Source organism: Fonsecaea multimorphosa (assembly GCF_000836435.1).
Source record: "Fonsecaea multimorphosa CBS 102226 unplaced genomic scaffold supercont1.11, whole genome shotgun sequence".
Lineage (NCBI taxonomy): Eukaryota > Fungi > Ascomycota > Eurotiomycetes > Chaetothyriales > Herpotrichiellaceae > Fonsecaea > Fonsecaea multimorphosa.
In genome coordinates this window covers 472,567-500,007 of record NW_015971645.1, presented here as the reverse complement: position 1 = coordinate 500,007, position 27,441 = coordinate 472,567, and the positions used below count along the sequence as shown (strand labels likewise).

At 53.3% G+C, this 27,441-nt stretch overlaps 8 protein-coding genes across 8 annotated transcripts; 4 read left to right on the top strand and 4 right to left on the bottom strand.

Annotated features, from left to right (window-relative positions):
• Positions 1–126: 126 nt before the first annotated feature.
• Z520_06169 (uncharacterized protein) lies at positions 127–1,494 on the top strand (the record flags this gene model as incomplete). The annotated part of the gene is made up of 1 exon (XM_016776670.1): positions 127–1,494. The coding sequence occupies one exon, from the start codon at positions 127–129 to the stop codon at positions 1,492–1,494; it is 1,368 nt and encodes a 455-aa protein (XP_016632212.1).
• Positions 1,495–3,174: 1,680 nt separating this feature from the next.
• On the bottom strand, positions 3,175–4,359 carry Z520_06168 (uncharacterized protein; the record flags this gene model as incomplete). The annotated part of the gene is made up of 1 exon (XM_016776669.1): positions 3,175–4,359. The coding sequence occupies one exon, from the start codon at positions 4,357–4,359 to the stop codon at positions 3,175–3,177; it is 1,185 nt and encodes a 394-aa protein (XP_016632211.1).
• Positions 4,360–5,314: 955 nt separating this feature from the next.
• Z520_06167 (uncharacterized protein) lies at positions 5,315–6,353 on the bottom strand (the record flags this gene model as incomplete). The annotated part of the gene is made up of 3 exons (XM_016776668.1): positions 5,315–5,573; positions 5,637–5,793; positions 5,852–6,353. 3 exons carry the CDS (start codon positions 6,351–6,353, stop codon positions 5,315–5,317), a joined length of 918 nt encoding a protein of 305 aa, XP_016632210.1.
• Positions 6,354–8,175: 1,822 nt separating this feature from the next.
• Positions 8,176–9,993, bottom strand: Z520_06166 (uncharacterized protein; the record flags this gene model as incomplete). Its single annotated transcript, XM_016776667.1, has 1 exon — positions 8,176–9,993. The coding sequence occupies one exon, from the start codon at positions 9,991–9,993 to the stop codon at positions 8,176–8,178; it is 1,818 nt and encodes a 605-aa protein (XP_016632209.1).
• Positions 9,994–11,204: 1,211 nt separating this feature from the next.
• Z520_06165 (uncharacterized protein) lies at positions 11,205–12,832 on the top strand (the record flags this gene model as incomplete). The annotated part of the gene is made up of 3 exons (XM_016776666.1): positions 11,205–11,521; positions 11,680–11,936; positions 11,988–12,832. The coding sequence occupies 3 exons, from the start codon at positions 11,205–11,207 to the stop codon at positions 12,830–12,832; spliced, it is 1,419 nt and encodes a 472-aa protein (XP_016632208.1).
• A 1,119-nt stretch (positions 12,833–13,951) lies between these two features.
• On the bottom strand, positions 13,952–15,049 carry Z520_06164 (uncharacterized protein; the record flags this gene model as incomplete). The annotated part of the gene is made up of 2 exons (XM_016776665.1): positions 13,952–14,832; positions 14,932–15,049. 2 exons carry the CDS (start codon positions 15,047–15,049, stop codon positions 13,952–13,954), a joined length of 999 nt encoding a protein of 332 aa, XP_016632207.1.
• A 568-nt stretch (positions 15,050–15,617) lies between these two features.
• Z520_06163 (uncharacterized protein) lies at positions 15,618–16,184 on the top strand (the record flags this gene model as incomplete). The annotated part of the gene is made up of 1 exon (XM_016776664.1): positions 15,618–16,184. The coding sequence occupies one exon, from the start codon at positions 15,618–15,620 to the stop codon at positions 16,182–16,184; it is 567 nt and encodes a 188-aa protein (XP_016632206.1).
• Positions 16,185–24,205: 8,021 nt separating this feature from the next.
• On the top strand, positions 24,206–27,156 carry Z520_06162 (uncharacterized protein; the record flags this gene model as incomplete). The annotated part of the gene is made up of 2 exons (XM_016776663.1): positions 24,206–25,213; positions 25,273–27,156. The coding sequence occupies 2 exons, from the start codon at positions 24,206–24,208 to the stop codon at positions 27,154–27,156; spliced, it is 2,892 nt and encodes a 963-aa protein (XP_016632205.1).
• Between the last annotated feature and the right edge of the window lie 285 nt (positions 27,157–27,441).

The following is a 27,441-nucleotide window of genomic DNA, read 5'->3' as shown; positions in this document are numbered from 1 at the left end:
GGAACACCAGGAAACCATCACCTCGACGCACCAAGATCTCCTGTTAAGAACGAGATATCTTCTTTCTTCGATGGAACACCAGGAAACCATCACCTCGATGCACCAAGATCTCCCGTTAAGAACGAGATGTCTTCTTTCTTCGATGGAACACCGCCTCCAAACCTAGAACAGGAAGCTCAAGTCTTCGGAGTGATCATCTCAGGAGGTGGATCCCCAATGCCAGGTTCCTACCCTCATGCCGAGAGCGAAACACTTGCAGAGATATTGCCACCCAGCGTCATCGCTGCACCAGAACAAACAACCACTGAAGCCTCAAACGGGAAAGAACTTGCCGAGTCAGAAACCAAGGACGAAGCGAACGACGACCTTACCTCTACCACAGCAGAAGTGACAGACGAGATGACTGAAAATGCTCTTGGCCTGGCCAACCAAGAACTTTTTGCAGAAGCAAACGATGTCACAAAAGGAGTGGAGTCCGACGTCGCGTTGCAGGAACCCGACATTTCCCAGACAGAATCACCGAAGACACCTGAACGTGCCAACCCACAAAAACCAAAAGTCGCAAGTCCGATTGACCTAACTGAGGACAAAGATACCAGCGAGTCTAGCTCATCAGCTACATCTGCTCCTCAAACTCCTGTCAAGCAACTCGCACAACTCAGGCTGGATGATGAAGTATTTACACCAGATCAGCCGACCCCCAAGGCGACACCACACTCATCCGAGAAAGTACAGAGAGTCACGCGCGCAGAGTCCAAGAGACTCGCGATCCTTGAAGAGAAGACTCACTACGAAATTGTCCCGCTCGCAGAAGAATGGGAAACGAAGATCCAGACCGCCCTTCGTCACGGCCACGGCGCTTTCAAAGCCACAGATTTTACCCGCGTCGTCCCTCTGAACGGACAGTCTACCCGCGGCACCGGTCAATGGCTCAATGACGAAGTTATCAATGGATACCTGAACCTCGTTGTCGCCCACGGAAGACAGAACGATCGTCCCACGCAAGTCCCTACACACCATGCCTTCGTGTCCTTCTTCTTCAACAACCTCGAAAGCCGCGGCTATGATAGTGTCAAGCGATGGGCTTCACGAGCAAAGATTGGGGGCAAGAACCTCCTTGAGACAGAAGCGGTGTTCATCCCAGTCAACAGCGGCGCTCATTGGACGCTTTGTGTCGTGTCAGGCAAGAACCGCACGATCGCACATTACAACAGCCTGAGAGGGAACGGAAGACGATACATCAATACCGTCAAGACATGGGTTGCTGCAGAATTGGGGTCTGCATTCAAGGAGTCCGAATGGACCTTTATCGACGCAGGAGAGAGCCCCCAGCAAACCAACATGGACGATTGTGGGGTGTTTACGATCACGAGCGCGAGGCAGATCATGTTGGGGCTTACGCCCATGTCGTACAGCCCCGACATGATCCCCTTGCAGAGAAGGAGGATTGTGGCGGAGCTTGTGAATGGGGCGCTCTTGAAGAGCAGTTTGTAACTCTTTTTTTTTGCTTTTGCTTCTTGTTTCTTGTTTCTTGTTTTTACGAATGTACGACAATGATGAGCTGATGACAACGATACCCCTTGGGTGCCCCTCTGGGCTTGTGTTTGTGTGCTTGGGTTGGCGTTGGTTGGCGTTGGTTGCTTTTGTGTGTTTCGGTCTGGCGTTGGTGGGCTCTTGGAACTAACTGCGTGGCGGCAGGGTGGGTGGAAAGGATAACTGCAGGACGGCAGTGGTGGAGGAACAGGTCACCACCTTGCCGTCACGCAAGTTAGTTCCAACAGAGGAGCGTGGTTTGCTTTGGCGTTTTGGCGTTTTGGCGTTGGTGGGCTCTTGGGGAGCGACAAAGCTCCTTTCCTGTAGGATAGGAATAAGAGAAAGGGGGGATACAGAACCCCAAATTGTAATGATATTGTACACCGGGTCTTGTTCCTTGTGCGTTCCACAATTCCATCCTTTCTCTGTGCCATGTACACCTCCAGCTTCCCCGGTGCCATCGCAAAGTAGAGGAAGTCACGCATGCCACAAACTCTGCGATATCGAGCCGTCCGCCGGGTGGAAGAGAGCAGTGGTAGTTGTAGCGTCTTTCTGCTGCCGTAGAAGATGGTGGGCCCTTTGTCCAATGCGTGACGATAAGAGAAGAGGAAGAGGAGCGGGGTGATTCTATCATTTCAGCATGCACCGTCGGGCGACGACATTGTCCAGCTCCCTACTGATGACCTCCAATCGCTGCCTCTTCTCATAGACCTCAGGGGGCAAAAAAAAAGATGAGTCAAAACCAAGCCAGGCACAAGAGGCCCATAGAATATTGAAGTGCCTCGAGGTCTTTATGAGGCCCCCATCTGGCATCCCGTTCCTGATAGCGGAATGGAACGAGTAAGAGGGAGGTCTGCCAGACAGATGGGCGAAACCTGCCAAAAAAAGGGGGGGTCTAGACGTGGTCGTAGATCTTGTTCCTGGATTTCGTGCGGGAGCTCAAAGAGTGGGAAGGGAACATATGGAGGGGATGGAGTTTGTCCAGACAAATCGCATCGCTCATTGATCCGGCGATAATAAGGACGACGACCGCGTGGTTTTCAACGCGTATGGAGGACGATGAGGACGGGTGGATCCCTAAGGTCCCAACATGGACATGGTGTGTAAAAGGCCGTGGGTGACAGCCTGTGTTTGTGGGAAGAGGACGGCGTCGACGAAAGTGGACAAGGTGTTCAGGGAGACGTTGTGTGATTGACTGGGACTTTTGTAATGATGCCGTATAGGCGCTGTGGTAACGAAGCAGGTGTCAGACGGCGGTTTGATCGTCCGTTGGTGAGTCGCAGCTACTGGCCTAACAGCCGTTGTAGCATTTTTGATATTGTTGAGACGAGGCAAGACGCACGGGACGAATACGGGAACGGCCAGGAAGTAATGAATGTGGCATGATATGGCATGGCATGGCATGGCATGGCATGTGGTATCGGTACCTAGGTGGTATCGTGCAACCTGACATAACTTGACGTGACATGACATGACGACGTCAGTAGACAAGGAATGAATGGATAGGTGCCCCTTCCTTTATTCGAGATTCCCTCCCCCACAGGACGACAAGTACAGGTAGGTAGTCGAATAATTCTCCCTTTCCCAATGGTCCAGAATGACCAGATCAAGCAGGAACCAGTCGGTCATGGTCATGGTCATTCATTTCCGCAACGAATATGGCCTTTTCAAGTCGGGCTTGAACCACTCCAGCGTTTCAACGTAGACACCACTGCGGAGGTAGGGAAGGCAGCCCATCCAGAGATCCTCGAGGACGCCGTCGCCGATGTAGAGGGTCAGGCGGGCCCAGGCGTCCATGTCGACGCGGGCGATCCAGGCCAGAAAGGCCATGAGGATGAAATCCGCATAGGTCGGGGAGGGGCCGCCGGAGAGGTAGCGCACAGGTACACTGGAAGCCACACTCTGCTCACTCACGGCCGACCGGGCGCGCGGATCTCCCTCTATATTCCAGTCCAGGGAGTCGTGCAGCTCGGGACCTTTCACCAGAGGACAGTCGTGCAGTGTACGCAGGATGGGCTCGAGTTTGGCTTCGATGTCGGCCCACAGGCGATCTGTCTCTTCTGGCGTTTTGGGGCGGAGCTCATCGAGGGAAGACACGCCAAACCACTCACAACGGGTGCGGGTAAAGTACTCTTTCCCTCTGTCGTCGAGGATGTCCGGCACGGAAGGGATGATGAGCCGTCGCGTGGCAGGTAGCAAACCGGTGACGATGGATTGCACGTCTTGCGTCTGTTCTATGGAAAATCGATCAGGGAATAAAGGAGGATAATACCTTTCGGGGTCCCCGTCCCGGAAGAGCACTTCGAGGGCCATGGCGATGCCCAGCGTCGACACCACAGGTGTGAAGATGCCGTACCTCGTCTGCACCGTCTCGTGAACCCCCGGAATCTTTGCATCGTGTAATCTCGTCAAGGCATCCTCCTGAAAGTCTTCGGCGCCGAGGAGAAGGATGGGCAATGTACAAGTCGGCGAGGTCCGCCGCTTGGTACCTGAGACCTCCTCGTGCGGCGGAATCGGAATCTTCAACTCCTGCCAGAGCGGCTCGATCTCCGGGTAAGAGATCCAGGATTGCGTGTATGCGAGACCCTTGTAGTGCAAGGCCAGTCGCGAGCGGATCGTGTTCGGGGAGAAATAAGAGTGGGTGCGCTGGGAGGAAAAGGGCGATTGATCGTTTGCAATGTCAAATAGGAGAAGACGCTTCCGGGAGGAGCTTTCTGTCGAGTCCTCAAAGCCACCCGTCCAGAGAGACCGCCCCTTTGAGCATCTGCGGGTCGCTTGCCTGGCCGCGTCCGACCTCTTGGAGAGGGTGGCAACGGATCGCAGCATGCGTGGTCTTCCCCTCGTCCGGGCCCCCTTTTCCCAAAGTGTCTGGGAGAGGTCCTGGGACGATCAAACGGTGTATTTGGAGTCGGGTGCTGACGATAGAAACTGGGACGCACAATCGCCTGGTAGGGACGTAGATGGGATCGTTTTGTCCTTCATGTGCTGTGTCCAGTTGGGGGCTTCTGGTCGAAAAATCGATCCCTGATCCGTGGTCCTCAAGCGATACTCAGAAACTCTGTCGTCTCTCCGACCAAGGTAGATGGGCCTCTTTTCTCGTCTTGAGCGCGCTTTCCGTAGAAGTCTTGCTGTCCCTAATGATCGCTTGTAGAGCGGGATTCGGGCCCGAAACCTCAACTGGATCGAAAGGATAAATGGGTGAAGGGGAAAGAAATGTCTATCGGAACAGAGTTTTGAAGCTGTCCCAGGCGGTGGACAACAACCGTGTTCTTTGCAAACGGAGCCAAGCAGGTATTCTTACTTGACTGATTAACGAGAGCAGGGATTTTCGCGTACTTTGAGGAGCAGGGAGCGGAAATAACTGATGCTCAAAAGCTTTGAGTGAGCTCGGGTGGTGAGATGTATTGAGTGATGGAAGCTGGGGTTGGGACATTATGGATGGAAAATAGCCCGTCTGACAACACAATATATATGGCGTGACACCTTTACCTATCCACTCTATCCTCGCCATTTTGGCCTGGGCATCGCGGATGCGGTATTGTCAGACGATGAATTTAATGGATTGGAGGACAAACGAATATATCGAAACCCAGTGAACGTGCTCAGCTTGGTCCAACCATTTCTCTCATTCATCTGAACAATAAAAGATATTCATCATCTATCCAATCGAGCCGAAAATGGAGGGTCCGAGATGATCGAGCAGAAACACAGAACACGATATTTCATATGTCCAAATTATCCCTCTAGCGAATCAACCCCTCGAGGCTCATACAAGCTTCCTTCATCCACCTTCCACCAGCCACTTCTTGAGGAATTCAGTTTGAGTTCCAGCATTCCTCTCAAAGTACGGGCCGGAATACGCCTCAAAATGCCCACAAGGCAAAAGCTGCAATTGCTTGGGCTCCTTTGCGCGTGCGTAAGCCCCGAGAGCAAGGTCTGATGGCGTAAGCACATCCCCGCTTGCGACCGTCATAAGGAGCGGCGTCGGCGCGATCTTGTCAATGAGTTGCTGTGGTTCATAAGCGCGGAAGAGTTCGACGCTAAAACCCAGGAGTGAGTACCGAAAAGCGGCGGGAAGAACAGGTGGTGTTCATTTGACTCACGTCTTGACGGTGCATTCATTCTTCCACTGAGACTTCTTCTCCCAAGCGGAAAAGAATTCGTAGCTGTCTGGCGTAGGCAGAGCGGACGGCTTCAAAGGATCGGCGTCCACCACAGGAACCATTCCAGGCTCCTTTCCCTCAGCTCGAGCAATGCGGTCTGTGAGATTGTCAGGATGACCATCGAGTGGCGTATATTGAGGCAAGATGTGTCTTACCTGCAGCAAAGGTCGCATTGAATCCGACCGCAAAATCTGGACGCACAAGACGACTGAAGTTGTCCCATCCACTGACGCAAGGAACCTGGCTGAGGACGGCTTTGACTCTTCGATCGACGGCCCCGACGTAGAGCACGTGGCCGCCACTGTATGACGAACCCCAGATTCCAATCTTGTCCGGGTCGACTTCAGGCCTTGTCGAAGCATAGGTGATGGCATCGGAAATGTCGCTACATTGAGTCATTGGGATGATCTCACTCCGGGGTTCCCCCTCGGCCGCATCGCTGTCACCAAAGCCGCGATTGTCGTATACCAGGCAAGTGATGGGCAGCTTGGACACGAAATATTCGGCGAAGGCGTCAAGGTCCATTTCCTTGAGGGCCGTGAAGCCGTGGGACATGACGAGGCATGGTGCTTTCCCGGAAGCCGAGTCGCTGGTGTAGAACCATCCTCTCAAGGTGACCCGGTCCGCGGTCTTGAATTCGACGTTTTCTCTACCCATATCGAGAATAGGTCCCAAAAGGCAGCCAGGATTTCTATAACCACATGTCAAAATTGGAGTGTTGCACAAGATCACTCGAAGCACGGAGAGGGAGGTGGACGACAGATCTATCTTTATGCCGGATCCCTGGGAGGAGAAGATGTGCCGATTAGTAGGCGAAGAACGAGGGATCCCCTTTTGGCCTCTCAACCTAGAAGCTCAAATTGCCGCTATTCTTTTGTAAGAAGGTCACCATCACAGTCCGAAGGAAAAGGGAGAGGAAGACGTTTCCAATCGCCTACGCAACAAGCAAACTGATAGACAGCGCGCATTGGTGACTTCTCGTTTAACCCCGCATGGGCGGTTACGAGGATGGGATGTTTTGAGTTTGCAGCATCTGGATCCCCCATGAAAATGAGTTGTATCCTCGCGTAACAGTGTTCGGTCCTGATGTGCTGGCCGGCAGCTTGCGGGACCGCTTGGGGGAACGAAGGAAGAATGAAACGATATTGTTCTGGAGGGATGAGCTCGACGGCGATAGGAGGAAGATAGTCGGAGCTGGAGCTTCCAGGCACAAGGCCGTTGAACGGAGGGTGCTGATCGGTACCGCTCAAGCAAGGTGTGGTGATTGTTATTATTGCTGTATTTTTCTCTTCTGCGGTTTGGCAAATCGGGTATGAGGAAGCACGGTCATTGCCGTCATTCTTCAGGGCGGAGAGACCGAGGCTAGGTAGGCTAGGTGAAACCAGGACGTTTTGGAAAAGCTGCATAAGTGTGACTGGAAAGGAGCTTGGGAGCTTGGGAGCTGGGATGACAGCGGATGGCTTGACTAGTTAGACTGACCTGCGACCTGCATGGCGCCAACGCAATCATCGCCCGGGTGAGCTCGATGATCCATGTTCGTTGGGCTGTGGAACGAACTGCAGACAGCATTTCCTGTGACGATTTCACAGATATGCCCGTTGAGAAAAAGGAGGGAACCTGGTTGTGTCAGCCCATCGTCAGGATGAGCGATCTTGATGGTTGAATCTGGATCAATGAGCCACTACCCTGGGACAACAAGTCTTTGGTACCGAGTGGGAAGGATCTGGAACCGCAAGCGGAAGCGTTGCTCAGAGGTTGGTGGCTAGGTGGGTAGATACCGGGTAGAGGTGGGCGCAGGCGGAGAGAGAATCCCTGACGGGTGCCTGAACAAAGTTAGTTGCATACCCATCGAGCCATCTCGTAATAATGAAAGGATTGCAAGGTCAACTCCGGACTTGCTCCGTGCTCCTAACAGTAATGACAACACCTCGTACCTGCAAGTTACACTGACTGCTTGCTTGCTTGTGATGGTCATGATTACTTATTGCGCTGATATCTCGGTGATTGCAGGCCGCAGCCTCGAAGCACATCCCTTTAGGCCGTGCGAGGTACAGCACACAGCCTTGTCAGTCGCTCACCACAGACAAACATTTTGTAAAAGATTCTCGATTATGTTGACATCTAGCTGATCTGTGCAGTTCTTGTGCCCGTCAAGCTACGTCTCAGACCTGTTGCACTTCCTCGTCATCACACTCTCACAAAAAGGCTCCTGGTCGCCTTAGCCAGGCCTTGGGATGTGTATACTCGCATCCCTTTCCTTCTCTTCAGTATCTCTTCAGTATCCCACTCTCCGTCATGTCAGACTTGTTCCACCACCCTGCCTTCCTGCAGTTATCTTTCCTCCACCCTGTCGTCCTGCAGTGATTTGTCTTTTCACCATCCTGCTGCCCTTCAGTTAAGTTTCCTCCACCCTGCCGTCTTGCAGTTGTCTTTCCCATATTCTCTCCGCCGACTTCTCCTTCGAGGCTCTGCTTGCCCTTCACAGATAGTCAATCCCCTCCTCTTCAATGGTCGCAGCAAAGAACCGCGGATATCGTTCAGGGAAGCACTTTTCGACGGGCCCGAAGATCTCCATGGGTGTTGCATCGGCGTCAGCGAAGACCCATTTAATGAAGTCCCGCTGGAGTTGGTGTTCGGCAACTGGACACCAGCCTGCCTTGCGTGCAATCATCCGGAAAGTTGCTTGGTTCCACTCCGACTCGAGCCACTCCGAGACGAGGATCCGGAAGAGGTAGCAGCTTTCGGGGTGGCTTTTCAGATATGCGATCGTCTCATGGAACGATCGCTCCCCTCTCTTGGGGGCCTTGTGAAAATTAGGAGAGCAGTCGGGGGCAAGTGGCGCGCCCTGCATTGTGTGCCAGGCCAGATTGTCGAATCGCCAGTTGTCCACGCACCACTTTTGATTGTCGAGGACTTGTGGTCGGAGGTCAATGTTGTTGCCTTTCTCGTCCTTCCCTTCGTGGCAAAGGAGCATGTTGTCAATGCTCACGCCCTCTTGCAACATCGTGCCGATGATTGCCTCCCAAACCTCGGGATGGTCCTTTCTGATATCAGAGAAACGCTCTCGTTCCTCTTTCTCGCGCCTACGGCTTAGTCGGCAGCTCGCTGGCGTGTTGAAGGCTCCCTCTGGATTCTTGGGGTCAGGACAGTGGAATTGTGGCTGTACCTGAAGGAAGGACGGCCAGGATGCATATTGTGTGAAGCTTCGGACCACGTACTCCTTATTTCCCTTCTTTGCATCCTCGTCGTTGACCGCAATTCTCTTCCACCATTCTGGAGGTGGTTTCATCTGTTCGGCTGAGAAGTTCATTGCCTCTTCTAAGAAGCCACGATATTGGTTGGGCACGTCTTGCAAGGGCCCCGTCTCCGTCTCGGCTGGTGATTCCGCCAGTTTCGACTCTGTGGGAGCCGCTGGCTCGGCTTCCCGTTCGTCTTCGTCTGGGACCACCTTGTCCTCAGACTGCGCATGCTCAACACCGACCTGTTCATCTACCAGCGTTGCCGCTGGAGGATGCGCAGGGTACATCGCCTCTGCATCGATGTTCGGTGGCACGATGCCATTGGCAATATTGTACTCCAGGTTCTCGAAGTACTCAGCCACCTCATCCTTCGCGTCTGGCTCTGGTATGAAGTCTGATGGCGTTGCAGATGGCTCGGGAGCCACCTGATCGCAGGCGGTTGTTGAGACGAGGACTTCGGCCTTTCTGGCTTGCTGGAGGATGTCGGCTCTAGCGGAGGGATGGGGAAAAGGTAAGAAGAACTCTGGTGGCGGACAATCGCCTTGCCTGGCTGCTGTTAGCATCCGAAATCGATATGTCTGGGATGGTGCCCACCAATAGACCCAACGCGGCGGCTGCAGCACGTCTGTCATCTCTACATCCTCCGGCTCTTCATAGTCGGTCATGGCAACGTCGTTGTCAACCATCTCCGTTGTGCCATCGGCGGCCAGTTGACGCTGTGCTTCTTCGAGCTCCTGAAGAGCATCGAAGTCCTTTTCCAGGAATAAACCTGGCTCGGCCAAGTCACTCAGGAACTTGGAGTGGTTGGCGTCTAGGGGCACGAGATGGTCGAGCCTCTCGTATTGTTTCTCGAAGCGTTCAGGACTACGCTTTCTTGGAGGTCGAGAGGGAGAGGAGAACCAGCGGTCGGAGAAGGGCTCGATTGGCTTGACGCGTGTAAAGTGAGAGCGACTGCGATTGAGGTTCTTGACCTGCCTGAACAGACTGGGTTTAAGACCAGAGAGAGGAGCAGCAGTCAAAACCCGAATGGGTTGGACGAGCGTTCTTGCAATCTTCATGTTGGCAAATGAGGAATTGGATGTCGGATCAGGACGTGAGAGGAGAGCAGAGAGAGAAGGAGTCCCTAAAGAGAGCAGCGGACGGAAGAGGTGAGAGCAGGGCAGAGAGGAGTCGCTGAAAAGAGGAGCAGAGAGAAGAGGTGAGCGTAGAGAAGAGAAAGAGTCGCTAAAAGGAGCAGCGGACAGCAGGATTCGTCGCGGCGCTTCTGAACAATCTCTCGAAGATGGAATTGTTGCTTCAAGTCTTTTCGAACAAGGAGTATCGGAAGATAGAAGATGGGAAGAAGCAAAGCAGGTCGTCGAGATGCGAAGCCTTTGAGCAAACGGGAGGGAGTGAAAATTTTCAAGGCCGGTATTCACTCTCCATGCTGTTTTGTGCCATCACTGTCACTCGTCACCTTCACCAGGGACCGGCAGAAAAGTTCAATAGTCTCACTGAGTAGTGAATAGCAGGAAGACAGGACAATAGAGGTCAACTTCACCCCGAGGGGCAAGGCTGACCTCCCAATGCCCCATTCATCCCATTGAGATTTTTTCATGATCCCTTCTCAGAGATGGTCTCTGCAATATGATGCCGTCCCAGAAGCGTTGTACAAGCTCCATGTTGTTCTCAGATAGCTATTGTTGTCACTTGGGCGGTCATTCATTCCTGATCAGCTGCATGGAGCAGCAAACGCAAGGCGTTGGACCATGGTGCCTCGCGAGAAGGCCGACCCAAGCAAAGCCCATATCGACTGTCATCCGCAGCATCATTCGACTCATTCAAAAGGTTGGTCAATACCACGCTGCATGGACGTTGTGTCTGATACCACAGATTCTGAGATCGAAAGACATAATGACACTGTTTGCGACTTCCTCAAGGCTAGAGTTGTGACAACATTGTCGCGGTGGACGGTCGCCTGAGAGCGCTGTGCGGAAGGATAAACCACAGGACACCTGGCTTCTAATGCCCCGTTCGATGGACTCCACAGCCTGACTGAAGGGCCGAGTCGCGTGTGATGCGATGTCGAACTGCATGATAGCAACAGCATGGCCGAAGCATGAAGGCAAAGAATGCAAACATCAAAGACGGAGAAGGGCGCTGTCTCCACCCAGCTCGCCTGCTGCTTTCAGCCGACGGAGAAAATATATATATGTAAATGTAGACTCCACAGCGTCCACGTTGGTCCTTTAAAGTCTGGGCAGAAAGAATCAAAGAGTCGGGATACAACATGTCTCCAGAGATGTATGATGTGGTGATAGTCGGCGCCGGTCTTTCTGGCCTGCAGGCGGCTCTTACCGTCCACCATGAGCGTCTAAGTTACTTGGTTCTAGAGGCACGAGATCGGGTGGGTGGAAAGACACTGACTCTACGCTCCAACGAAGGAGCCGTGAAGTCTGATCTGGGAGCTGCCTGGATCAATGACACCAACCAAAGTCGCATGTGGGAACTTGCAAATGACCTCAAGTTGCACACATACACTCAAAATACTGAGGGCGACGTCGTCGTACAGGATTTTGATGGAACGCTGGTAAAGTTTCCATATGGGTGAGCTTGACCCTCCTGGGGGAACTGTTTGTTGTCGCAGGAGCTGTTTAGGTGCAAGGCTAATCAAGATTTCCAGGGATGTACCAAAGGTTTGAGACCCTTACACCGCCGGGCTCCAGCAGTTATCGATGCTTGAGCGTAAATGGTTGATCCTGAAGATTTGAACAGTATCCGTCGGGCAATGACACAGAGTCATGCATATCAATCCGGGATTTGGTTGAAAATATCTCAACCACGCAGACACCGTCAATCTTCTCGGCAGGGCCTCATCGAGAGCGCCTCGACTCCATTTCTTTCGAGACATTCCTGCGCCGCGCAAACGTCACAGAAAAGGCGTTTGCGACCGCGCAGGTCTGGACTCACGCTATGCTGGGTGTTGACCCTGCCGAAGTCTCGGCCTTATACTTCTTGGAATGTGAGTTTTTGATATTGTCAGTCGCCCAGAGGCTAACCAAGTGTTCTCTAGATTGTGCCGCCGGAGGAGGGCTGATGACCATGCGTTCAGACTGCAAGGATGGAGGCCAATACCTTCGTATTCAGGAGGGAACTTCGGCATTTGCGGAAGGCATGGCACGAAAACTGAAGCCCGGGTCGATCAGGCTGGACAGCCCCGTCGAAGGAATAGATCAACAGCAGGACAAGACCATCTTGATCTCAACAAGAGGGCCCTCGCCGCAAGTATATCGTGCTCGCAAAGTCATCCTCTCAATTCCGACACCAGTGTACAAGACCATCAGATTCTCACCATTTCTACCAGCAGCAAAAAGTGCAGTTGCCAACCACACCCGCTATGGGTTCTATACCAAGTATATCGTCAGGTTCAGCAAGCCCTTTTGGACAGAGAGCAACCTGTGCGGTCTAGGACAATCATTCGTTGGACCTGTGTCGGTCTTCCGGGACACTAGTCTGGGCGAGGATGCTTGCATGACGTGCTTCATTGGCGGCAAGTTCGGGAGGAAATGGGCAGCACTAGATGCCGAGCAGAAGAAAGCGTCGGTGCTGAAGCAGATCGGTGCCATATTTGCAGATGGACAGGACGTCCGCCCTCTCTTTGTAGAGGCTTATGAGTCGCCATGGATGGACGAGGAGTTCTCAGGTTGGGGCTGCCCATGTCCTGCGATGCCACCAGGTGTTCTTGCCGACGGGTGGGAAGCGTTGTGCGCACCATTTGGGAACATTCATTTCGTCGGCACAGAATTGAGTACCGTCTGGAGAGGATATATGGAAGGCGCAGTCAGAAGCGGAGAGAGTGGCGCGATGGCGGCGATTGCTGGGCTGAAGGTTGGGCACTCGCCGAACGCAAAGCTGTAGACCACATGGATGAGTAGCATGGTCTTGGTCTCAGATCTCTCTATATGTATGACCTCCAACAACGCGGCTGAATCAAATGAGAAACAAAGCAGGACTGGTGATGTTGTTGGGATCATGGCATGGATACGGTGCTGGACGCTTTGTTCTTGCGGCTCAACTCCTCTCTGTGACGATTGATGAAATGACCATGGTGCTCCTTGGTTTGGTCCCTTTTTCTCTCTGTGTGTGTCTTGCGGCACCCTTGACTTGGACTACTTGTTGCGGGTCTCGTCAATCGAATATTGATATGCAGCTGTTGATGATTCTGCCCTCTGGCCCTTACTGACACCCCCTCCGTTATAGGCACGACGTCCCCCTGGCTCGCTGCCTCCCTGTGCAAGCCTCGTGCATGTGGCGAACAAATTTCTTCATGCTCGCTGACATTCTTTCATCCATGAGGCATTACACATGGATCTTCCACTCGGATACCTCTCCCTCCAAAATATGCCAGCGCCAAGAGCATGGGGAGTCAAACAGTGTCCTTCGTAAGGATGGAGGTGGTCTGTACAATATACGTACATGGAGTGGTCTTGTGACTGCCCCTAAAATGCTTTATCGTGAGTTAAGATAGCTTGGCCCATGACCACCATCAGCAAAGGGGAGCCACCTTTTACGCAGAGGATCCTTATCGAGAGAAGGCCTCGAGCACGGTGGGCCGAGAGAGTCGAATGCAGCATTGGTCTCTCACTGTTTTGCTGGCAAATATCCATCCCGAACAATGCGAAGAGAACGTGAACTCTTGTTCATTGCCCAGGACGCATGAGAATAAACCCCACCGAAGGACTGGCTTTGTAATCAAGGTCTTATGGCATAAGTGATTTTTCACAATATCCACTGCGTCATTGCCTCTTGTTCAGTGGAAGCCGATAACTGTCTCGAGCCGAATACCTCTGGCGTTTGGGTTTTCATGAGTGGAAAGCACGTCAATCAACCAGTCGTGCCAGTCCGGACCGTTTCTGAAGGCTGAGGTTCGAGTGGTCCGACCGAACCACAGTTAGCGGCGAGGTGGGACGAATACAGATGACTTTTCGAAAGGGGTTCTGGATCGTTAGCATGTCGTCGGTGTGTGGATGTAACGGCTCAAGAACTTTGTGAGCGTTCTAGTATCTTGACTAATAGACCTGCTGCACGGCCTAGCTCTCCCCCTTCCTTCCTGGCAGCATCAACGCCGCCCAAGATCTGTGCTTGAAAATTCTGTGCGAAGTCGCGCAGTCTATCCCGTTGGTCGTCAAGCATTTGTGTCTCATCCTCTGTTTGCGGACCAAAGAGATTTAAATAAGCGTATGCATTGGATTTGCCGGGTACAATGAGTGTTTCAGCTTCCCATAAAGGGAAATGCGAAAGCAGTGGGTTGGTTCCGGACGAAGATTGCTCATCTCCAACTAGACCTGCTTGCAAGAATTCAGCGAGAACTTGCATGATTCGAGCCGTGGTTTTGGTGTCCCCAGCGAACGATGCTTTAGTGGAGGACCATTTGCTTGCGTCGATTGACCTCCACCCCAGCACTGTTGTAAAGCACTCCAACGTTTGGTGCCAGCCGCCAGGGCTCGAGACCAGTTCAGAACCAGCAACTTTGATCATGTAGGATACAAACTCAAGTGAGGAGAGTCGAATTTCCCGTGATAGATGTGTCATAGCCGCACGTAAGTAGGGCAAAGCTTTGCTCACATGGTCTCGGATGTCCTCAGGGGGCAGCGCACGGAAGAGCTTGAGCAACTGACTCCGAACACCTGCCGAGCCATCGAGCATGAGAGGGCAGATGCTGCCGAGAAGAGAACTGGTGGTAACTGGCAAGCTGTTTGCCGGCAGGTTTGAAGTAATATGACCGGTTAGGGAAGCAAGAGCATCTCTTCTTTGAGTGTCGGACCTGGAGGAGAGAAGGGAGAGCTGATGAAGAAATATGGCTGATTGTGAAGGCGCATTCACATCCAGCTGCTGGTTCAAAACGATGGCTTCCCGTCCTGTCAGCTAGATACACAATTCAGCTGAGAGGGCGCCAGACCTTGAGACCTGAAACTTGTGTCGGTATGGTTCTGGGCCTTGGGCTTCGCTTTGCCCACCTTCAGTTTTTGTTTCTGTCCATTCTATCAGCTTGTTTGCAGTCAGCATGGGCCGAAACAATCCACCAACCTGGAAGTCTTTCTTTTTCTCTCTCTTCTTTCGTGCACTGGAGCCCATTTCCTGGGGTGGGTGTCGTGCACTAGAAGGCTCCTAAGGGTAACAAATGTGGGAAAGGTTTTTCTTTCAGCAGAATCCGCAAGGGTCGGTGGGAGCAATAAGCTTTGCCCATTCTCGGACCGAACCGCAGATGGTGACGATCCTCAAGTCGGCCGATCTGCAAGTGATTTTTGCAAAATTTGCGGAGATGGATTCATGTTGGTCATAGAAACTCTCCACGTTGTCCAAGCTCCATACCTCGGGTTGCACAAGGCTTCTAGTGACTTCATCCGACAAGAATAGCTAGCTTGCCCCAATACCTTCTCTGCGTGCTCCGGACCTCGTCTGTCCACGGAAGAACGACACGCCTGGCGCGTCTGTGCGCGTCTCCCAAATCACCTCGAGACGACAACGCCGCCAGCATGAGATGACACTCACCAACCTGCAAAGTTCGAATCAAGGTCTTTATTGATGCTCGGGGCAGGATGGCTCAGACTGACAGGGTTTCTGTCTCCTGCTCCCTTCTTAAGCTACGCCCTTGCTGATTGCTGTTTTATAGGAGACTCTCAACGGCCCTTCTATCGATGCGATGCTGCGAGGCCTGACCGAGAGGCCAAATGTACAGTCCACCTTAATCCTTTCTCGAAAAGATGGGTCTATTATAAGAGTGACAGGCATTGCCGCCCCTGGGGAGAGGGGGTCTTCAGCATCTGCCACAGCCTACCAATGGCCGCAGGTCGAAAAGTCAAAGGGAGCCGCAGATGCGTCAGAGCAAGGGCGGTCCGCTCTTGCCAATGAATCAGATGAGCCATCAGATGTCCACAATGTTGACAAACCAGTGGAACGGTTGGCTTCATCTATCTTTCAATTTGTGAACAACGCCAACGTTATGGGTGCAACGCTTGGTGCAGCTTCCCGAAATACGCAACGTCCGGAGGGAACGTACACTGGAGCTGTCTATGGCGAGGCCAAAACTGTTCAGGATAAAGAGCGAAACACTGAAGAAGATGCAGAAAATGGAAATATTGATGATGAAGTCCAGTTGCTCAGACTGCGCACAAAACACCAAGAGATCATCATTTTCCCTGACTCCAACTACATCTGTTGCGTGGTGCAAAGGATCGGCAAGATTGCAAGCGGTCATGACAGAAGATAGCAAGCCGTTGTCGACCTCAGATTGACCGCTAAGATTGACCTGCTCTCTTGAGCATTTCATCCTGTGTACGAGGTACCCCTGCAGTGCAACGACAAAATTCGGCAGGCAACAATGGGCAGAAACAACCCGAGGTTCAGGACAGCACCAAAAGATAACAGAGAGTTATTACCTTGACAGGCGGAAATCAGATGCAACACAACGCTGAAACAAAGATATCAATATGATTCTTCTGAGCATCTCAGTGGATGATCGACCCAGGATAGGCCGACCAAGGCCGCAATGACCTGCTGGATTGAGAAACTCTGCCCCAGATTCTTTATCTGCCTGTCCAAGCAAGGGCCGCTGGTGCCGCCCTGTTATCGCGGGGTTATCGCACTTATCAGAAACCTGTTGAACAAATCCCCCCTTTAATGCCTGACTGGCTGCCCGCAGCCTATCGTGGCCGTAGAATATGACCTGCCTTTCAAGTTGTTATCACTCGTTCCAATATTTGGCTGTTTCGAAGAGTATCAGTTGTCGCTGATCTCCTTGACCTTATCATTTGATCGATGGTAGCCCAGGCAGGTGCAGTCCATACGGTACTTAAAGAGTCAATCGGCCACCGGCCTCCAGGATTTCCATCTCTGAGCCTTACCAGTAGCCCTTCGAAACCTCGCTACGAGTACATCCAAACAGGCTATGCCAACCACCAATAATGGATCGGACTCCGATTTGGTCCAATGGAGGTCACCCTAGCAGCTAGCTACTCACGACACCACACCCTTGGCAGACTACACCTACGCCGACTCATTTGAGTGAGGACGATGCCTCCTCAACAAGTCTATTGCAGACACTTTCGGGGCTGGTGGAGCGCCCAATAGTCCCTGTTGTCGACAGACGCAGGCCGTTGTGTCCACCCTTCAAGTTCGCCAATGAAGCCTCCTTCAACAAGCATTTGAAACGACACCATCGCTCACGCCGAACCGGACGTCAGAAAATTTAGCCGACACGAGAATCAGTTTGGGGGACCTGACAAGAAGACATTATTCACACGGGCAAGACAGGGTCACCAGGATTACTGGCAAGCTGGTCTTTCGGAGCGTGACACACTCATGCACATTGCCTGAATCATGTTCCCGGACGACTCACCAAATTGGGAGGGTAAGCAAAGGGCTTGGCTACTGAGAGCTTGCTGGACAACACTATGCGAGGCGGGTGAATTAGCGTGGGGGTGCAATGCCTCTTACGCCTCTTACCCTGGACACTTTCTCGGGGACCTTGTTGGGGACTAAGGACGGAGTTGACGAGTACCTCTGGGATGTTGGACGGACCACCCATTATTTCCTCGCTCAAGCTCTGGCCTAACAACGGACGCTATGCCTCGCAAACAGATCAGCAAGCCCCCTTTCCTATACCGTTTGCGCATTCTCACATTCAGAGGGATCAGACTCCATCGACGATTTCTCCATACTGACAACGCCAACCAAGGCTGAGCACCGCTAAAGGGACTTGGGTTCCACTTGTCATTCTGTCGGGGGTTGATGACTCCAAGTACCGAAGAGGGGCGAGGTCCGGAATCTTGGAGGGGCGCATGTGCGTGAGGGAAGGACAAAGTCAAGGGGCTCACTCGGTCGGGAGGCCGCACAGACACATTATCCAGGACGAGACTTGCAGTTCTACCGAGGACACGAAAAAGCAACTAACAATATGCACCTAATCGCTCAGGGCTCATCCTGGAACCCTTGACCACCCCATCCCACGTCCTTTCGTGAGCTACGCATCTCGGCAAGGCCCGACAGGGCAACGGACTATGAACAGCGACAAGTGCTCACGCAGACTACTAACAATGCAAATCGCCTACGACATGGTTGCGCGTCAACTGTACGGGGTTGATGGCCGGCACCACGGGACTTCTGCCGTCGCAGGCCTGAGTACAAGGTACCGACGATGACTCTTCCGACACATTCCCTGGTCTGGAATGGGGGAGAACCTGCTGCCTTTTCCCCAGATTTGAATCTTCTGGGTTGGTGGAGGGGGCTGACTGACTGTTGCTGATTACTGCTATTCTTCGGCCCCCGCGGATCGATTGGACTTGTGACACCTTGGATGGTCGTGTGCTGCTGAGGAGAGCAGTGTGGGCCTCTCTCAGACCTCGAGACTTGTCACGTGCATTCGTGCGACCGATCACTCATACCCACGACGACTCATCTGGAGGCTTACGTTTCACTACCGCAGTCACCGCTATCCTCCCCACCCTCTAGACTATCGGCTTGAGAAGGAACCACCTGCATCTCAAATGGGCACCAGGGGCTCGTCAGGAAGGTGACTTGAGAGTGCTGGCTGCACGCGGAGAGAAGACAGGGAGGTGGGTGGGAGTGGGCTGGGGCAAATCACCAATCATGAAATCAATCATCAGACCGAGATGCTACCGGGCTTGAAACGATGAATGTCACCGGGAGCCGATGCTTGGTTCGTTCTTCGCGACGATGAACCCCCCAGAGCAGTGCTTGCATTGCCCTCTTCGTCGTTTACCGTTGCGGCCATTGTCGGCGAGGCCGGAAAAGTGTCTTTTGTTGAGCGCTCTGCCTTAGACAACCCCGACTTTGTTGCGACCGACTTTTGCACATTCAGTCCTTGCGGGAAGTAACTTTGTTGAATATGGAACTCGGGAGACCACTGGCTCCCAACACTGGCAACAAAGCCGAGATTATCAAGTCTTCAGAGTCCACAGACCATTATCTAGACCCTCTTAGTTTTCTAGCTGCAATCCACTTGCATCTCTAGATATACGACATGTGGGTCGATCCTGCATAGCAATTATCACATCTCTACAAGTAAAAGAAACCTGTTCCTGTATCTTTGGTTTGAGCATCATTGGGCACCTCGGGTGGATTGGTCGCAGTTCGGGGCTTCTTTAACGTCCGCTCCAGAGGATCTGCCAGCTTTTAATTCCCTGGGTGACTGGCCCACGACCTTTCGAGGCAGCGACAAGGGTGCGTCTGGCTACCTCACCTCATCTGCATCAGTTGAAGCCGACCCAGTGGGACGAGGCATGGTGTTAGCGCCATCTGCAGTGCGCAACCTAAACTGGATTCGAGACACTCTCAGAATGGTACTTTGTGTTAACTTCTGGGGGGTCATTAGGGCACATGGAAGAGCCAAAGCCAACGGGCGCCACAGAGACGAAAAGAGAACAGGTGGTACTTTTTTGATCACGGTCCATCCAGATCCATCCCTGATGGACAGGTGGACGGGTTAATGGACCCGACGAAGGTGTGGTTGAAACGCAGCTCGATGACCTCAAACAAGACGCATTTGCCCATGATGTATGCGTCTCGGCAGTTCGGGAATGATCCCGCTTGACTTCGAGGCTGATCAAGATCGAACTTGAGTTACCACGGTCCCTGCACCAGCAGAATTAGTCCGTTTTCGACAAATTGGCACGGTACTGACGATCATCAAGCCCCAAAGCATGCGATCATATCGGCCATTGTTGGGCACAGACCATGTCTCCAAATGCGCACTGGGTCTCTTTGTGGTGGACTGGTGTGGCAAGGGGTACCTCGCAGTCTATCACTTTCGTCACTTGTACTGAGTACCTCGTACTTTGTTGCAGAACGCCGAAACGCCCACATGATGTATCTCGTCACTACTCATGCTCAAGCACACGTAACTTCAACAGTCAAAAGTCTGGAACAATTATCCAGCGTCTACCAGTATCACACCTGAAATCCAAGGAGCGTCGTGAACCAGGGTAGGCTAGCACTTGTGAGATTCTTGGGCAAAAGTTAGGATGCGGAGCCGTAGTATGACAGTCAGGGGCATGTATTTGCGCAGGTGTTCGCGAGGGACCCCGCGCTAAAAAGAACGAAGAGGGGGGAAACCAGAGCGACCAGGGCACTGAGAGGTTGACCAGTGGAGAGACTATTCCTCGCGGTCGAACCGGGTCGGACTAAAGAGCATCCAAGGGGGCCTCGAACAATGATTCTATTCGAGGTTGCATCATTCGTCTAGAAGGAAATAGCGCGGCCATTGCTGCCATGTGCTTGAATCTGCAAGAGAAGTCGTGGCCGAAAAACGGAGAAGGGCCGAAAGGCAAAAGGTCGGAGCGCAAGAGGTGAAAGGTGAGAGGTGAGAGGTGAGAGTGGGAAGGGGAAGAAAGCACATGCTTTGTCTTGAGACGGATGCTGACGCGTGAGACCCTTCCAGGAAATTCCCATACGCAGTAACTCGGTAGACTGGGTGTGAACTCCACTCTTTGGATGGTCGAATGCCTCGTGACAAGCAAAGATGAAGAGGTGCGTTCGTTCCGAGCTGGTCGTGGACGGTGTGATGTGTGTGAGAGAGAGAGGGTGATGGTACTACCGACATCTGCATGCAGTCAGAACAGAGAAGAAGAAAATGAGTTGCAGAAAGTGGCAGTATAATGCCCAGGTGTACGTACCTGCCCAGTATCCAGCGCCCTACATACCTACCTACTAGGTAGTAGATACATGTGCCACCAAGCTAGGGAGTGGGATTCCAGGCTGTCCAAGGCTGTGAATGGCCAGGCTAAAGGTTTGATGGGATTCGAGGAGTGGCCAATGCGTGGTGCTGGTTGCTGATTCCGTGCTGCTGGCAATCCTCTCTCCTCCGTTCCTTCTCCGAGCCTGCGGTCCCTCCTTTTAACTTTTGGAGCCACAGCCACGAGCGTTTTCGTTCAGCAATTTAGCCTGACAAGGACCCAGTGCGCCGGCGACCCAGCACCCAGTACCGAGTACCCAGCAACCAAACATCCCCTTCAGCCTGGTGAAGCCTCTCTCATGGGTCCCTTAAATTCCATTAAGGGACTGACGCCGACGCACCGTTACCTGCGGAACCCAGTGTGGTGGAACATGCCTTGATAGTATTCCGTTCAAGTCAAACACCTTTGGGCTCTGAAGAGGCGGAACCGCCAAGTGATCTTCAGGAATAACCACAAATTATACGAAGGGCTACGGGGAGTACTGGGGTACAAGGTGTGCCGTGGCGAAATATATGGGGGGTGAGGTACCCCAGCGCATGTCGCCAGAAGCAATTCCCAGCGCCCCAATTTGGTCACCTCGCATTCCGAGTACTGCTCGCATGAGCAACACGCAGCTCGCATCGAGACTCACAAAGACCATCGGCCGTGTGCAGCTGAAAATCTTTGCAAGAAAATTTTGCTTGCGGTTTTCCTTTTTGTTCTTCTGCAACATCCTCACGCCAGCGGCCATCCCCCAGTCAAGCATTTCTGAAGGCCAGAGCGAAGACTGTATCCGGAATACATGCGGCACAACACGAGGGGGTCCAGATTCGGGTACTCTCGCCGTCAAGCCTATAACTGCCAGGGAGTCGTTGGGTGGAGCTCGGTGGGCGCATTTGGGTGCTCCAGGGTTGGGAAACGATGGGCACCCTGGTGGATTGTTTCTGGACCTCTTCATCTTCCTCAAGTTCATGTACAAGATCCAATCTTCCACAACCTCGTGCTCCAGCTCCAGAGCCAGCTACCATTTCTCGAAAGCTCTGAGCCAGTATGGTTCGAGAATCTCATTCTGGTAGTTCTCGTGTTCGTCAACGGTACGTACCACTACCATTTCCATTTCCACTTTTGCCCCTCCAGCTTTTCTCAAATAACTATTTCCCTCACTCCCGGTGCAGCAAGAGTGCCGTACCTTTCCCGGGAGGCAATGCTACCTTGCCCATGTCCCTGAGTTCCGACAATGAGCGTGTTACTTGCATGCTAGTTGAGAAGCCATTACTGGAGATGCGTCGGGTGCTGATTATTTTGTTATTTATTTGTATTATTATTACTACCCGAATTCCATAGCCGATGACACGGGCAGAGGTACACAGGATGGAGGAGGGGGAAAGCATGCTTCGTGAATCCTGCCATACTGCAGCCCACGGCAATGACAGGCTCCCTGCCGGCAACAGGCACGAGCAGCGTCTCCCAATGCTCCCTACTCCTACTACTCGGTACTGTCTGCCCACTTGTTCATGACCACCCACGCTACCACAAGCGCCAGCCCAGAATAGGGCTCGTGAGCGGGCATTTAGTGGCCGCAAAAAACCCGCTGGTGTCGACCCCGAGACCTGGACGTGGCGCTCCCTCGGTCCCCCTGTTGTGCATGATGCATTGATGCTTGAAATCCCAAAAGCTCTCGGTGGGCTGGCTCTGCCAAGTTGGCGAACCGCATGGTGCAGCTACTTAATTGCCAGCTGCAAGCAGCAGCAGCAGCTAAGCCTAGGCCCCGCCGCACGTTTAACTGCCTGTACCTATGTATCAAGGTGTGGGTGCAAGAGTGAAGGGGAGGAAGAACCTCTCATCGTTATTGCCGCACAGGCGCACGCCCCAGCGCAGATGTAGTCGCAAGATGCAGATGCAGATGCAGCTCCAGCGAGGGTGACCAGGGCCTAGGGCTGCTGTAGGCACGGCCTCGAGAAATAGCGGCATATGGTATTTCCACCACTCGTGGGCGACTATCACCAATTACGTATCGAACGAGCCAACTTTTCTTCCAGTGCCTACGTGCTGTGATGGCCCTTCTTGCAGTAGAAACTGATGTCGCTCACTCGAGATCATCATCGAGGGATTGGGGATTGCTCAGGCCGACTGAGTCAGGCCAATCGAGGTTAAAGTACCGTTGCAAATCAACTGTCAGAGAGCAGATGAATCTGCCCATGGGCCTTGTCCCACTCTCGGGAAAGCCTCCCACTCTCCCACCCACCCACCCACCGAACCTCGCTGTCCTTGTCCCGTTTCTGCCCTTCCCCTACCTACGTATGGTTCAGGCATGGACCGGCGCTACGCCGATGTTGCCCCCCTTCTCCCCTGCCCACAGATCCCCAATTACCTCGCGAATTGGGGAGGGTTCCCGCGAGTGGCATGCTCCATGTGAGATGAGGCCTCGAGAGAGGAGAAAAGAGGGAGGGATGAGGGCGGGGAGGGAAAGAGGGATAGTGAGACGAGAGCGGCATGTGGTTGTACCTCAAAATAACCCTCACATCCCGATGTCAACGGTGGGAGCATTGAGGAGAGTGCGAGAGAGGAAGAGGGCATACTTCTATCACCAGATGATCGACCATGACTAGGTATCCAACTACATGCAGTACCGGTACGAGGTATGTATATCCTCGCGGAATCTCCCTTGGGTGCGTCTCGCGAGTCGTCACCAGTTGTCCCGGAGCAATGGGTCATGGCCTCTTTTGACTCTTGGTCGGCAAAGGCGAGTTGCATTGCTCACTGCCTGTTGAGATCATCTCCCTGTTGGTAACTCTAAAAAAGCCATTGTCCACTCTCGTTCCTAGCAACAGCCCAGCTTCTTTCTCTCTTCGCCTGCGGCCACCACTGGCAACCACTGGCACCCACTGGCAGTGCCAGCAAAGTCAAACCACCCCCCGAAAACCCTAGGGCCGTTTCTTGCATTCCCCCATCCCGCTCACCCACTATCCACTCCTTCGAAACCCTCCCTCCGACTCGTCGCCAATCCCGAGGGCTCGATCACGGTGTCATGTCCTACCGGTACCTCTCTATTGCCCCTCCAGCCGACTCCGTTCGCTCCATCTGCTCCATCGCCCTAGACTAGGCGGCGCGCCAGAAGCCACCATCATCTCTGATCCCTGGCCCAACTTTACGCACATACCCTGGTCCACCGGGTTGCGCCTTGACCAGTTCTCCACCAGCAGCGCCTCCTCCGTCCCCATAGGTTGCGTGCCTCTCTGACCTGCACCCTCCCACTCCAACCTCTGCAAGCCAGAGCGAGAGCGACGAAGAGGTGCCTTTCCTCGCGCTCTTCTTCTTGCCGACCCTTTTCCTTCTTGTCTCGTGTGGTGATGACACTGTGCAGTCATTGCTGCCAATTACTTTTTTTTTTTGCTCGTCTGCCCACGAACCACTCACACCTACATACATCATATCCTGGCGTCGACGCTGGTAATGCTGCCAGAAGCCCAGCAACATACGAGCACACCGTCCTGTTCGCTATTATTGCATCCTTAGCCCGTCTGCTGCACGCGACTCTTCGCTCCAATCCGCCCCGGTAATGTCGAGTGCGGATGAGGGTGAACGTGGGGGCACTGCAGCTGCAACTTCGCGCGCAACCTCCGCCATCCAGTCCCCTGCCGACCACTCCCATCATTCTTCGGCCTCTACATCTCAGCCCTCTTCCACTCTCGACGACGCAGACTTCTCGACTTGGTCCAGCAGCTTGGGCTCTCATACTGTAAATACCCTTTCCACCGGCCAGTCGCCCTCCCATTTATTCTCGACCGACACCTCCAATAAGTCCAGCGCCAATTTCCCTGCACCTACAAAAGCCGCAAATCCCAGCCTCAATCCCAACCTGGATCTCTCCACCACGGACGTCCTTGCTCGCAATGAGTCGCTGCTACGGGACGCCGTCTTCCCAGAGTGGAAGGACGATGCTCACTCCTCCGACCTCGACAGCCCAGAAGAGATGCAAAAGAAGGACCCTCTAGGCACTCAGATATGGAAATTGTATAGCCGTACTAAATCTCGCCTCCCCAACCAGGAGCGTATGGAAAACCTGACCTGGCGGATGATGGCTATGAATTTACGCCGTCGAGAGCAACAGCAAGCAGCGTACGGGAACCCGGCCCCGGTGGACAGCGACCGTCTGAGCGCTGCGACTGACCGTCTTCCTAGAGCAAAACAAGCACAGTTCAAGAATCCCGCTCCTCCTTCATCGGCCCCTAGTGGGATAGCACAGCAGCTCCGCAAGTCAGTGGACAAGTCTGCTGAAACCGAGCAAGCCGCAGATCCCATGAACCTCGACGACTTTATCGTGCCGAGTTCGGTCGCCTCTCCAGCAGGCATGACTTCTCCCGCGCCATCAGAGGCGGCAGGGCGGCCAAAGACGACACAGGCGCCCCCCATTCCCATAACTACCCGTAACAAACCTCAAGTCCAGATTCCCAAGAATCTACCCCCGTCATCAATGCCGCAGACCTCTATCCCGACGCATCGAACGTCGGAGTTCGAGTACGTCAAGAAGAGAGTTCGCAAGACGAGTATTGATGAGAGGAGAGGTGTAAGTTTAATCTTCATAAGTTGCCTGTGACAAACCTGTCCTCTGACCCCTGTCTCTAGAACCGCAAGCGCCCGGCTGAATTCTCTCCTCAAGTACCTCCTCTACCTGGCCCTCATGCTACAAATGGTACGGAAATGGATACTGGTGTGCCTGACTATGTGCTTGATCAAACAACAGCCGCACAGTTCCCCGGACAGCCCAATTTCCAGGGCTCAATGTCTCTTCACCTTGATTCTTTCCACCTCAGTGATGACCCAATCCTGACATCTGCTGGGCCATTCCAACAAAACTTCGCATTTTCCCCCGCGGCTTCCCCCATGGTCACCAATGGACCGTTCTCGAATGTATATACGCAGTCTTCGATGGGTTCGTCCTTGAATTCCGCCGATTTTTATTCCCCTCCTCAATCTGGCTATCCTTCTGCGGTCTCAACGCCCCAGCCGGGTCACGAAGTAGACGGTCAAGGGTTTTACTTTGACCAGAGTGGTCACACACGGACTATGCCTTTCTACCCTCCTCACCGAGGAACCCATCTAATGACCCCCGCGGCCCCGCAGTTTGCGTACGGGTCTAACAATGAGCAAGTGTACTCCCTTATGAATGGGGTACCTTCAGCGCAGACGGCAAATGGGTTTTCGATGCAGCAACACGTCGATCCTTCCCGAGTACTGGTTCCGGAATACGGACGCCGAGTCTCTCCTGGAGTTTCTGTGGCGGGAAATGACAATTTGTTCCAATTTGGTGCCGATTCTGACGGGGAAGACGACGATGCCAATTTTGCGATGATCCAAGCCGAATATGGCCAGATTAGTGACCCAACTTTGGACTTGAATTCGAGCTTGCAATGGGACCCTAACGTTGCTGATTACGGTAATGTGCAGCGATTTGGCAGCGGTCCCGGGAAACAGGTGAGAATTGGGGGAGCGGAAATGGTCAACTCGCCTCCGGATTGGGGTTCCTCCATGCTTAGTCGAACGCATGGCTCAGCAGCCTCCATCAGCGACATCCGGAATCGCGACCAGGACCCAAGGAGACAGAAAATTCCCCGGACGACCTCGACTCCAGCCTTATCAAACCAGCATATGCAGTCTACTGGTAGCTCACCCGGTGAGTCCGGCTTTAGCAGTCGACAACCATCGAGACCAGGCAGCCCTGGACCAAAGAGCACAGATCAAAATGGTGTTCCGACGACCTGCACCAACTGTTTCACTCAGACTACACCGCTCTGGCGACGAAACCCCGAAGGCCACCCACTGTGCAATGCGTGTGGACTGTTTCTTAAGCTGCATGGTGTTGTGCGTCCCTTGTCGCTCAAGACTGATGTCATCAAGAAACGTAATCGTGGGAGTGGAAATACGGTGCCCATGGGGTCAGCAGCCACTAGAGCATCCAAAAAGGCCTCTCGGAAGAATTCAGTGCAGCAAACACCGGCGACTACGCCAACGTCCGGCAATGCTGCAAGCGAGCAGAATTCGGCCTCCCCGTCTTCTGTGCAGGGCTCTGCACACTCGGGATCAGTGGTGACGACACCCACGAGCTACCCACCTGGCACCACAGGAGGGAAACCCGGGGTCGTACCGATCGCTGCGGCGCCACCTAAGCCACCTGTTCAGCCTGGTCCCAACATGGCCAGGCCCGTTCAGGTGACACCGAAACGCCAGCGACGGCAATCACGGGCGTCAACCAACACATTGCCCATAATAACCGGCAATAGTGGTCCATCAAATGAGGCAGAGATGCACGACGCTAGCCAGTCGACTCCCAAGGTCACTCAAGCCCCCGTTACTCGGGCCAAGGCCGCCAGTATGTCCTCGACTGCAGGGGCCACCACGATGGCATCGGTGATGCAGCAGGGCGCCCTGCTCAATTCCGGCGTCCAGACAATGGGTAGCGGTCCGCACGGGAACAGCCAAGAATGGGAGTGGCTGACTATGAGTCTGTGATGACATTCAACCCATTTACTGCGTCTTCACGTCCGGGCGACTGATGCGCGTATCAAATTGCGGAATAAGCCAGTGGCTTTCCTTTCGTTATTTTGTGTTGCACATAGAATCGTTTTGCCGTGTCTTCCTCATACAACCTACCAGAGTCTTATTCCAGCTGCACGATTTGACGACCATGCGATAAACGAAATTCCGACTTTTCTACTGTTACACGCTCTGGGGCCCCCGTTCGTTGTCGGAAAGCAATGGAGAGCAAGCAACTAGAGCTTGCACGACCGGATGTCT